Source organism: Dermacentor albipictus, chromosome 1, assembly GCF_038994185.2.
Source record: "Dermacentor albipictus isolate Rhodes 1998 colony chromosome 1, USDA_Dalb.pri_finalv2, whole genome shotgun sequence".
NCBI classification, from domain to species: domain Eukaryota; kingdom Metazoa; phylum Arthropoda; class Arachnida; order Ixodida; family Ixodidae; genus Dermacentor; species Dermacentor albipictus.
The window spans coordinates 372,374,773-372,387,197 of NC_091821.1; the positions used below are offsets into that span (position 1 = coordinate 372,374,773).

The 12,425-nt window shown below is 44.6% G+C and overlaps 2 protein-coding genes across 4 annotated transcripts in view; one reads left to right on the forward strand and one right to left on the reverse strand.

Annotated features, from left to right (window-relative positions):
• Window positions 1-12,425, reverse strand: part of LOC135904071 (uncharacterized) — a 592,735-nt gene that overhangs the window by 355,104 nt on the left and 225,206 nt on the right. The gene's annotated exons all lie outside the window — the stretch shown is intronic.
• Window positions 3,578-12,425, forward strand: part of LOC135904069 (lysosomal acid glucosylceramidase-like) — a 22,672-nt gene continuing 13,824 nt past the window's right edge. For 2 of the 3 annotated variants that reach the window (XM_065434650.2, XM_065434651.2), the window contains exons 1-6: window positions 3,578-3,777; window positions 4,865-4,959; window positions 6,402-6,581; window positions 7,280-7,444; window positions 11,057-11,190; window positions 12,266-12,425. The exon at window positions 12,266-12,425 is cut by the window's right edge and continues 13 nt beyond it. In XM_065434650.2, the coding sequence (XP_065290722.1) occupies window positions 4,908-4,959; window positions 6,402-6,581; window positions 7,280-7,444; window positions 11,057-11,190; window positions 12,266-12,425 (691 nt within the window). In that variant the 5' untranslated portion in view covers window positions 3,578-3,777; window positions 4,865-4,907. Of the gene's footprint in view, window positions 3,778-4,864; window positions 4,960-6,391; window positions 6,582-7,279; window positions 7,445-11,056; window positions 11,191-12,265 lie in introns of all 3 variants that reach the window. The other variant, XM_065434652.2, reaches the window with a different exon arrangement.

A 12,425-nucleotide genomic window follows, 5' to 3' on the forward strand; every position in this document is an offset into this window, starting at 1 on the left:
GTCAATTTGTTTATTACTGTTCATGTAAAAGTGTAAGTCTGACGTGAATTCTAGTAGTTGGGTTTCTCAAAAAAGTCACCTTCGGAAACCTTGCTGTTTCGAGTAAAATAACGTTATTACGTTAAAATATATGCTGTAAAGTAATTATTTAAAATTTTTATTAGCTTAATTACGTTAATTATTCAATTGAGCATGTTCATTCACTCGCTACAGTAAGGTTCCTTTAAGTTCTCAGTGTACAAATTTGTGCGAGAGAAATGAATTAGTTTTTCGTTATTCCGACAGCATTCAAGGATTGGAAAGATGCATGAATTACCGGGCGTACCAGACCTGCGTGTTTCAAAAAACGCGGCCATGGATTGTTAGCATATTTAGTGAAGAAAAGGAAATGCATTAAAACTGAAAACGATATCGCTTTCAGTGGGAGTTTGATGACTTCCTACACATGTGTCCGTTATTCCATTCACTCGACTTATTCAACAAATACCTATGTGTGCGTCGAGGTAAATACAGCATTCGAAGCAGCTCCGGTTAGATGGAAAGCCGTGGGTTGGCAGTGCTGTGTGGAAAATTTTGGTTGCATGTATGCGATAAAAGGTGTTTGCTTTCTTTAGGGTTGTCCTTTTTTCAGGTGACTTACCGGTGATACATAGAAGAAGATTGACCTTTTGATGTCGAAGGGCGACATCACGACATGTCTCCGTGTCTTATATGTCGAGAACCTGCGATGATGAAAAGAACTGACGAAAGAAGAAATGCACGAGCACAGAAGTTCCTTGCACGTATTGTGAGCACCACGGCCACCATCTGATAATGTGGCATTGCATCATCATGCAACACACTACGACTCGGCTCGACATTATAAAAGTGTTTTTTTCTTCTTCCAACGGTGCAAGGTACATTTGAGTGAATTTATCGCGGCTAACCAATGCAAGCTCTCACTTGACCCTTCATTTGTAAACTTGAGGGCACTTGTGAAGATGCCTAGACAATGAGGTGTTAAGCGGCGTGCAAAACAATGACTCTATTCTGCCTACTATCAATCTTTGCTTGTGCTATGCTTTAAAATATTTTATTATTTTACATTTTTCGAACCATGCGAATGTCATGATGAGCATCGTTGTTTCACCAACTTGAACTCAACCTAAATAACTAGTGAAGTAAATCTGAATACAGGAGAGGTTGCTACAGCGCGCGATTTAGGCCAGATAAAAAAAAGAAAGTTGAAATGTGATTAATAGATATAAGCAAGCCGGACTAATTTGTGTTTTCCTGCAAATTATTTCACGTACATCAGCCACTCCTCACGACAAATAAAGCGTGGTTTATTGCGATTTATATGGACATTTTAGGTTTACTTACTTTGCTTCTTCGTCTGATGGTCGTGTTTCGCTGAGCCTTTCATCATGGAGTACTTGTGTTTGCTGTCTTTTGTTTTTCCAAGCTAGAAGTGGAGCGACTTAATTCCATGTGGTGTCTTGGCCATTTGGAGTTGTCTGCCTAACTTTCGGAAACTGTCATTTTGGTCAGCTTATTAATTAAAAGGATGATTTAGATTGATTGAGATGAAGATGATTGATTGATTGATTGAGATGGATAGACAATATATACGTGAGATGTTATATCTGATTTGCTAAAGTTTATAAATGAAGTAATGTATCAAGAAGGAAGATTAGGCAGCAAAATTAAAGCATGCTGCGTGGAAGACCGCGCAGGGTCAAGCAACGCTCTCCACTAATGACACTCATGTTTAGACAAATCACGCAATGGACTTCAATGGCGTTTCTGCTGCGATTAACTAGCGTGAGTCAAACATAAATTAGACTGCTTTAAGGCCTGATTTAGGGATTACCACTGCATAAGGAAATGGCGGCTTGTCTACACGTTTTGCTTGCCGTCAGTGCGAGCACGACCTCAGTAGTCAGGGCAGCATACTGAAACAAATCAGTCAACTATCAATGTACTTCTTGGGTATATGGACACCCAAGGAGAAATCTTCAGGTAGTGAACACAAATTATTTATTCGATATATAAATATACACTTCTAAATTGTAAGCAGCATATTGCTTTGCGCCTAGTCTCAGATATGAGAAAAGAATTTTCGGTGCGTCATCAAGGATGTTCAACAAGGTATACGAAGAAACTATCAGACAGCGGCTCAGATGTTGCAGGGAAAATGTGTGAACGCCTTGCACCAGTCAAAACGGAGGCAAAGGTATAGTCGCTTCTTTTTTACGATTTCGTCTCTGGTCACCATAGCTAGGCTACACCCGCCGCCGCCACCTCCTACGCCCCCCCCCCCAAAAAAAAAATAAAAACAAAGTACATAGGTGTTTGATGGCAACTCTTTTTGGAGGAGTGGCGACTTTTCCCGTACTTGCCACTTTTTTTTTTATTGCTCAGATTCCTCAACGGAATACGTTCACTCTGCTTTGACACCAGCATATTGAACGTACTTCTACTGAGAGTCAAAACATACTTCAATCTGGAGCACCAGAACTGTCGGATCTGGATTTAAGTAGAAGACAAGCCTTTTTTAAAACATATGAAGAGAGAGAAAGTGCCTTTAATGCTGAAAAGTTCACCCTGAAGGACGTGCCTCGGGCTTTTCCCCCTTCTCTCCACTGGCAGAGAAGGGGGAAATACGAAAGATGAACTCACAGGTTATAAAATGAATAGCTGCCCACTCTCAAAAGGCTCCATGTTCTGCGCCAGTGGCGCGTTTCAATAGCTCAGGGCTGCATTTATTTGTCCTCTTTAGAATATGACGTTCGTTGCAATTGCGCAAGAAAATTTACTATTGAAGTCGGCCACTACATTCGAATACCACTTTTTTTGCTTCTCTGTCAGACCCCTGAGGCCCTTTTACACAGAGGTTTCAGCCACTGTAATTGTGTCTAAAAGAAAAAAAAAACATAGTCACGGTCATGCATGTGTCTCAACAATGGAAGTAAAGCTCAGGGGGTCAGGGTTGCCCGACAAAAAAAAAAGAGAAACACTTATGACTTGAGAAAACTAAGTGCCTTGGCAGACACTGCTTATACCCTCGAAATGAGCGATTCGGAGAGCACATTTGCACTGCAGTGCAAATGCATGAGTTTCTTTTGTTTGAATGAATCCATTTTGTTAAGAAATCTTCCGTCTCTGTAACATTAGTCACCGATAGCACACGGCAAAAAAAGTTCGTTGTTGCAAACCTCTTACATCGCTTTATTTCCGACGAACCATCTTTGCACCATGTTTCCCAAGAAGTCTGACGAGTCTCTCTCTCTCTCTCTCTCTGTGTGTGTGTGTGTGTGTGTGTGTGTGTGTGTGTGTGTGTGTGTGTGTGTGTGTGTGTGTGTGTGTGTGTGTGTGTGTGTGTGTGCGTGCGTGCGTGCGTGCGTGCGTGCGTGCGTGCGTGCGTGCGTGCGTGCGTGCGTGCGTGCGTGCGTGCGTGCGTGCGTGCGTGCGTGCGTGCGTGCGTGCGTGCGTGCGTGTGATCTGCAGTATAGCGACGACGCTCCCCAATTGTCTGCGGGTACCAATGCTCACTGAAAACTCGCTGCGCTAGCGGCAACATCTCGCAAGCTCTTATTCATTGTTTCTGCAGCCTTCGTGTGGTCAAAGCCGTAAAGTGAGTACAATGCAACGTTTAACCTGACAAAGGACGAGAAAAGGCAACGTGGCGACGTGGATACGGGTCTTCGGCGTGTCCGCGCGGTAGTGTAGCGTTCTTCCAGCCCCATCGTCCTGTTTACTCAATGGCCTGAAGTCTGTGGATAGAACAACATAAAGGTTGGTGTGGTCTTGTTCTGCACCGTGTGAACCTGTATGATTCCTTATACATCCCCGCATCCTCAGCCTGTACAAAATCTGCTCAGCTGATCTTGTATACGAGCTCACGCTGGCATGGTCCTGTTACGGCGTTCCCAACCCGCGGACCACCCTGGTTCCAGCTCTGTGCCTCCCCCGCTGCCCTTGGGTGCCCTGGAAATCTTGCGTCGCCCGCTTTAGTATAATCTCAGGGGCTCTGCCAAGGTCTCCGTTTGGTGGTGTATTTTTTTTTATTTTCGCAAGCTAAATCATTTCATAGCACCAAATCACACAAAAAACGCACTTTCTTTTCTGCAGAAAGGAGCGCGCAAGAAGAGGCGCGCCCTTACAGAACGTACTGTAGTAGAGGGACTGTTATGTCACGCCTTGCTGTGCGTTATGGGAACAGTGAAAATACGTCTTAGATGCACTGTAAATGTGGCAAAGAAACAAACAGATAAGCGAATGAGTGAACCATTTTTTTTACAAAGGCTGCACGCAGTGTTTATGGAAATGATAGCGGAGTATAAAGCCGAAGGCGACAACCTCATTTAGCAAAGGTTCGAGCTCGAGGAGTTCCTTGATTTGTATTGAATGCCATCGGGAGGTGTTTTCCCCGGACGTGTCGTCGGCACCGTCTGTGAAAATGACGGTCAACTCGTCAGTGCCTTCCCCCGGGTTTGCCTATGCGCAAGGACTGCATGCGAAACACAAGACGCCGAGCCTTTCGAGAACCAATTCTATTTTGCATCAGTCCATCATAAAAATATCCGACAGTGACATAAAAGAAAGACGCTATGATGTACCTTGCTGTAAAAGCTGTTTATATTTTCCTGTCGTCTTACATACTGATTAAATATTTAACCTACTAAACTAGAATGTGGCATGTGTTCCGCTGCTGATAATTCAAATGTCAGTTTCAAATAGATGGAGAGACGAACGAATAATTCCCACTTGCTTTACCTACGTTAAATATTCAAGCTGTCATGTGAGCCTCATCAAGTAGTGTCGCCGCGCGGATGATGCGTTAGAGTTTGAGTATTTCTATCCACGCGTAAACATACCGCAGGAGGAATTCTCGTACTGAAGTGTCCTTTCGAGAACCAGGAGCAATGATGAAGAACTTATTGCTCGCCGCAGCCACAATGGGAGCTCTTTTGTCTGGTAAGTGCGCATACTCCTTGTAGACAACAGCGGAACTACGTTGCGCAAGATATCGACGAAAGTCGAAAAACTGTGGCACGTTAGTGCACACTGCGAAACTTAGAGACTTAGTATAGGAGTCCTTGTGCTCTTTAGGTATACCCTGTTATGCGCGTCTTAAGCCGTGTTAGTGCAACAATGCTTCACTGTCTAAATACAGCTGGTGCATATGTGTCGTGCATGTTTTAGTTTCTTATATATACAGTTCGGTAGCTAGGTGTTATAGCACTAGTCAACGTAACTGCAAAAACAGCGAGCTCTGTGTGATCAAGGACTGTTGAGTAATTAACGTTTTTATGGAACTGTACATCTCTGTGCACAGTCTTTTACTCACTTCTGTGTGTGAGTGCGTGCAGCTTTGGGTGCCATCGTGCTTTTATACTGTCTTTAATGCATTTCAGTGCTTTTCCTACTTTAATATATACTTGGTTGGCGTGCGACTGGTAGCAGGTGGTGCCACGTGAAGGGCTCTAGCTCTCAATTAAATTCATATTACACACAAGTCGCAGTCCTCCTCGAAAGGCGGAGCATCGATTGCGATAGTAAATTAGTAGACTGCTACACAAAGTAAGGATAGTAGTTTTAGCGGCCGTATAAACTCGGAAACATTCGCTCGCTGACTGAATTAACATGCGTGGTGCTAGCACGCACAACAAACATGAGCACAATCCCACTCGATGAGCGTGTACACTCGCTGCCAAAACCGTGAGCGAAACGTGAGCAAGCGTGACCGCAGCAGCAGCGAGCAAAGCGACCTTCGTGCTGCGTATCGCTTCAACACAAAGAGCGGCGAGATAACCACACGCGATAAGGTATGAGCCGTTTGCAAGATCGCTTTCAAGATACGGCGCGCGCGACGACCACGCGAAGTACGCATTGCTGGCGGAGTTGAAGCCAGAATGTAGCCTGCTGAAGCAGGACAAGGGCAACCAGAGATTCTTGACAGCGGTTTTCGCCCTGCCGCGGTCGTGAATTTGATGATGATAAAGCGCACATCCACCGGCAAACTACGTTCGAGATTGGAAACGCCTGGTTACAGTTACTAGGAACTCTCGTTCTCGTTCGTAACTCTAGTAAGACGAGCTTTAGAAGTTTCACTGATTAAAGCTGCTAAAATTCGACGCTTCTTCCGCAAGATAGGCCCTCTATTGATGCGTCAGGCAATTAGGTCCGTTTAAGCATTTCCTCCTGCACCTTATCCGTTTAGCTGGACGGGAAGACTTACCGCACGCCCAAGTAATTTTCCATACGGCGATACGGCATGACTAAGACTATATTGAAGTGTACGCGGTAACGCTTTGATTAGCCTCGGAAGAACAGAAACAGTTCAGCATGTCTTGCAGAGGCGTAAATAATAAGTGAGCGTATAAACGTGAACAATCATTACATATAGCGAACCAAAGCCGCAGCCCCCAAGTGCTGGCCCAAGGACTATGGTTTTGGCAGCCCTGTGTGCGTGTGCAGCATGACGTTTTGCGACTTCATCGGTGACATCGCTCTTCCGCGAAGATCAGCGGTTGCCTTTGAGAGCACCAAGGCCGGCCTCCGATTCGCTAAAACGGTCTTGTTCATCAAAACAACAGGTTAGTTATGGTTTGTACTTGTTCTGTCTCGTCCTCTCTCGACACGCTTGCCTGCAAGGAATGTACTTGAATATAATTGAAGCCTGGTTCTCTGTAATTGATGTACCAGACCGTCACCCTGAGGTTTAGGTACACGTTGAAAAACCCCAGGCGTCCAAATAATTTCGTAGTCCTCCACTTCAGCGTCGGTCAGAGCTACGGTGTTTTGTTAGGACGATAAGATAAATAAATAAATAAATAAATAAATAAATAAATAAATAAATAAATAAATAAATAAATAAGTAAAACGAAAATCAGAGCTATTCCTCCGTTTACTGAGCCCTTCTTTGGCTATGAGCGTGACGTTACAGTTCATGACAATGTACTAAATCACTGTTGCTTATCGTAACTGTCAGTGAGTTTTTAATTAATATTCAATGCGAAATTTAACATGCAATAGCACTAACGTCAGTCAAAACAGTACAACGATGCTCCCGTTCCCTCTGAACGGCTCAGCCCTAATGCCCGCGTTGATAACTCTTGGTAACTGTCATAAAATATGGCCCGAAACGGCAACCGTTCCTTAACGTTGATTACAAAAGATGCATTCGGTACTTATACATTCTCCCACAAAAGGACGACGGTAGACACGGGAATTCAAAACGCGTTTGAACATCCTCTTGCAATTCCTTTTTGTTTTTTTTTTCGTTCTTGAACAGATCCCCCAGGAAAGAACACAATGGTGCTTGTTATCAATCCTGCAATAACCTACCAGGAAATTTTTGGTTTCGGAGGAGCTTTCACGGACGCTGTCGGGTTGAATCTGAGAAGCCTCCCAATAAAACTGCAAGACGCTCTTATAATGTCCTACTACTCGAGACAAGGTAACAGTAATGATTTCTGTCGACGCAATTGGAGCACTTACGCTTAAAAGTCCTAACGAACTTAGTTGCAGTTACTCTGTGTTAAAAAGGTGTACCTCTGTACGCGTTTCATTTCCGGCGACAGCTGTAATTCAGAACTCAGGTCGGAGTACTACACATTTTTTTTTACGTGAAACATTCTTAAAATCGGTCAGAGCGCGTCACTTGCTAAAGCGGCAAAAAGAGAGAATATTTTATGGTATTATCGCTTATATCTTCGGAACCTACTAGTAACGCGCGTTAATTGGTTTCATTATGCAGAGGAAAGAAGTCATTACTCGATCATGCGTGTGCGACGTGCATAGATGGCACAGTTGTCGCGACACGTACGGGGCAATCGGAGCTAAATTTAGCCTCTCGCTCGGCGTTTAGACAAGCTCACTAAACCATAGTAGGTGCAGCTTATCCAGCTCAAGCATGTGCTCATCACGAGTCATAAGCGCGCAATTTTCTGCAGAAATTTCACGCTTGGTCGGTTATGATTCCCCCTTCATTCGGCGCGTAGGACCAAGAAATGGCGTGAAAAGGCTCGGAGAGCAACGCAGAGAGATATCCAAGAGCTTTGACTATGGTGAAACGTGTCCGTCTTCATAGAGAGCGCAAATGCAAGAGATTGAAGCAAGCGCACGAGCTCCAACCTTCTACGAGTGCGGCGGGCTCGAGCGGTGCAAGGAAGTCTCGGGCGCCACCATTAGGGCGGGTCATTTCTTTACCCTATTGTCCAAACATACTATGGAAAACAAAGTAGTGCCATAAATGGGGAGCGAGCATGATTGCAAACTTATAGACTGTGAGACCACCACTATAGCTTTAACAGAATCGGGTATATAGGCTTTACAATGCAGCAATAAATAAAACTTGTTACGTCTCTTCTAATGTAACATTTTGTGTCACGTCATTTCTGTACCCCATTGCCCGCACACACTCTGCAGCGCGCACAAGACGTTTCACGTGCGCCGTTGCGGCTGTGTAGCTGATACAGCCTACCCGAATCTCGGTCATGTACGCACGTCCTCACCTAACGCATTTGATCCTGTTGTATTCATTACAACCTTTCTTAAACATACGCTAAACTGAGATCTTATGTGATGCTGAAGGGTACACTGTGCACCTAAAATAATCATTTATGCCAGTTATAGAGGAAGAGATGGCTTGGCAAGCCAGAATAGCCTGAAGACGGATAGGTAGATGGCGAGGCCACCTTAAGTTTCCCACGTCAGCGCTCCATGGTGCCATGAATTGCTGATAGGGTCTTGTTTGGTTAATTGGCTGTCTGTCAACACTGATATTGAAGCATAACATATTTTAGTACTTTTGCTGTGCAGAAACGACCCAAATACCGCAAAACACCTTGAAATCCAATGCGTCACAACAACGCGCCAGCGCGTTCACTTTAGCCTGCACCGTAGGGGCTGGTAACAGGCGTTTTCCCGCCAAATAAATGTAAATAGTGTTTTTGAATAATACTATACCAGTTTTTAAATGACTGAATGTTTCTCTTTAGCATCGCTTTAAATTGCATGTGTTGGTTTCATTCGCAGCGCGCTTTAGCAAGTTATAGCTCGTGACTTAACATATCCCGAAATCATTTACCTATAAATAAACATACATTCAGGGCAATGTAGCGTACTTCAACAGTGAGTTGCAAAAAATATCCCTATAATTTTCAACACAACACCGGCGTAATTATAATTAATTACGCCGGAACAGAAATAATTAATTTTCTGTTCGCTTGTTGCATGCATATTTATTATAATGCGATGGATGAAAGCCTTCGAGACAGTGGAACGTGTTACAGCGAAGCTGTATATGCCTATAGTCGGGTACTACCTTAGATAAAAGGGGAGGCCCCGCCCAGTTGACCCAAGCGCGACAGCCTATATTGCCTCCGCGACTAAAATAGTGCTGCTCAAGAAACCATGCTTCTAAAACGCGCAATTCTCGGTATAAATAAAGAGTGGTATTTTGGAGACTGGTTTTGGAGAGCTGTTATGGTTGGAATACTACAGCACATGCCGGATGGTGAGAGAAAAATAACCCCGTGCCTTCTACAATGCTGCGTGTCGTCCGCTTTTTAGCTTCATTGCAAGGGACAAAAGAAGAAAGAGCAGCTCTGCATGGCTTTCGCGCTGGTTTGCATGCACACAGCACATTTACCACTCGTTTTCCAAGCTCAAAATGAATGAGTTTTTTATTTAGCAAGTATTTAAAGAAACAATGCGTTTATCAAAACCATTACAAACCTGGGGCGAGAAGACGATCGAGGCAGGAAAGGCAGAAAAATGTTTCATTCGTCGTTTTAAACAAATACTATTGGTTTTAAATAGCATAAGAGATATATGTTTTTTGTCTTTTCACGAACTTTTTCTTTTCACTTAACCTTTTCTTTTTTTTTACCAGCCTGCAGTACGCCGGTTCGCGAAAGATTGCAGCGAGCATCGCTGCAATCTTTCGTCGCCGGATCACGGCTCAGAATAAACACACGTGGCACAGATAGTGCATTGTAAGCTCACAATAATATTTCCGGCATGACAGACCACCGCAAACAGTTTGGGAATTCACTCTGACGAGGGGCAGACGCACACGACTGACGCGATTCGGCCCAGTTCGTAGCGCGGGCGGCCACCTTCTCCATCGGCGGGGTCACTGGCCGTCCAGCTCGTGACGTCAGTCTAAAGTGCGCGCCCATTGGTGAAGGCTCGTGTGCATCCGCCTTGGAAGAGTAAACGCCCCTTTTTTCCTAAAGTTGTACTCCACCATAGGCAAAACGCTCGCGGTCGGACCACAGAAACCCTACTGCGGAGGTATGAGCCATTGCATTCGCCTTACGTGACGGACGGACAAATTTCTCGTTAGGTAGGAATAGAAATGCTTACGCATTTACAACAAATGCATTTATCTACATATTACAGCGAAGCTGTATATGCGTAAGCAAAATGTCCGCGGTCCGACCACAGAAGCCCTCCGGTGGAAGGTGCGGCTCGTCATTGGCTACGACGATAGTGACGTCGTTTCTCTCTCGCAGCAGATCGCGCATGCAGCAGTCTCTCTCCGACTTCGAATAGGTTCATAAATATGTCCTTGTGTTTAATTAAATGGAATGTGCGGCCTCGGTGTGCCACTTGGTAACTACAGTGCATAACCGAGTCATAAGCACTGTGATTAACGCATTACGAAACACAAATGAGTAACATATTTCAGAAATACTTTGATGAACCCGTTGGATTAACACAGTAAAGCACTCATTGCACCCTTCAAAGATGGTGATTATGCGAAGACCAATGTGTGGCATTTCAAATAAACAATGTGATAAACTCAAGCTAAACATGTACGTAACTTCATTACGAAACACAAAGACGTAACCAATAGTTGAGAACGACTTTAATAAACCGTCGGAATTAGCCCAGCGATAAACACCGGGGCCGCACAATTCAGCTTCGCTGGCTCACCATCTGTACGGGGTGCATGGGCGGTATTTATTATTATTGTCTTGATTTTTTTTTAGAATGGAACAAATTTTGGTTTCTTCTTCTGAGGGAATGACGCGATGATATTGTTTCTTCTTTGCGACAGGCATTGAATACAGCATCGGCAGGATTCCGATCGGCAGTAATCACTTCTCTGTGCGCAAATACTCGTACGATAACTCCGCGGGAGACATGGACCTGAGAAACTTCACTCTCGCAGAGGAAGATTTGGAGCTAAAGGTACTGACAAAAACGCACGCATTCCTCCCCAGTCCCGGGGTACTGACTGCGCTAAGCAGCTTGAATGTCACGCATCCCGTCGCGTAATTTACAACATTGCACTACCTGCCAAGCGCTTTCAGCAGATCTCTCCCACTGTTTGTGAAGCTGCCCTGAGTCCCTGGCGGCAGACGCCATGCGAAACCCTTCCCTTTACTCGCGGGAGGCTACTCCTTCGGGCCACCGGCTCGGATGACCACTTTTGGCTGGTGGACCGGGTTCCTCTCGAGATGTCAGGAAGAGGACTCCAGGGCATGTAGGGGCTAAACCATATTGAAGTAGTCTAAATAAATTTTATCCATCCATCCGTCCATCTGAGTCATACTACAGACCGAATGCATACAAAAAGAGAGCTGAAAGTTTGAAGGCCACTGCGGACTACTCAGTAACTCTTGTCACTTTGTGCCTCTCGAAGCGGGCAAATTCATCCACTAAGTGCCGATTGGAGTTATCAGTGCCATGGTGAAATTTGGCGCTTTTCGGCGAATCACATGCACGGCTCAGGAAGGAGCCGTCCCACGGACGTGTTCGTCGACCACGCCATGTGCGAAGTGCAGCGACGGCTCCTGCTTATCATTCAAATCAAATCAAATCAATTAAAATCAAATTAAATCTTGTTTTTAGGTCCCCAACTCCAAGAAACAGTCAGAAAGCCGCAGTTTTATTGACGAGTTACTGTGCCGCATAAACATGGCTTAGTAACACACTTCGTTTTGAATAGATACATAGTAACGTACATGCCTATGATTCTGACTTACGAAAATCAGGCCTTTGTACCTGTCCCCCTTCTTAGCGTTCATGATACATAATACATATTTTGCAAGACAAATCGAGCAGATTCAAGTGCACAGGCTGTCCCACATAACATGAGCCAAGAATTTAAAAATGAAAGGCTTGTCGGTAACGAATTGAACTGCACGCATACTATTCGCAATTGCCTATAGTAACTCAGACATTCTTTTTGTTTTCCCCATAACGCACTCATTAATTTAGTTTATTTACCCAAAACGTACAATTTTCTTAACATTACTCGCAGATCCCCTACATCAGAACAGCAATGTCGATGTCGGAACAGCCCCTATGGTTATTCGGAAGCTCCTGGAGCAGCCCCGCCTGGATGAAGTCCAGCAAGAAGTTGGTGGGACGAGGGCACATCATTGGAGTTCCAGGTGGTCCCTTCTACAAAACCTGGGCAA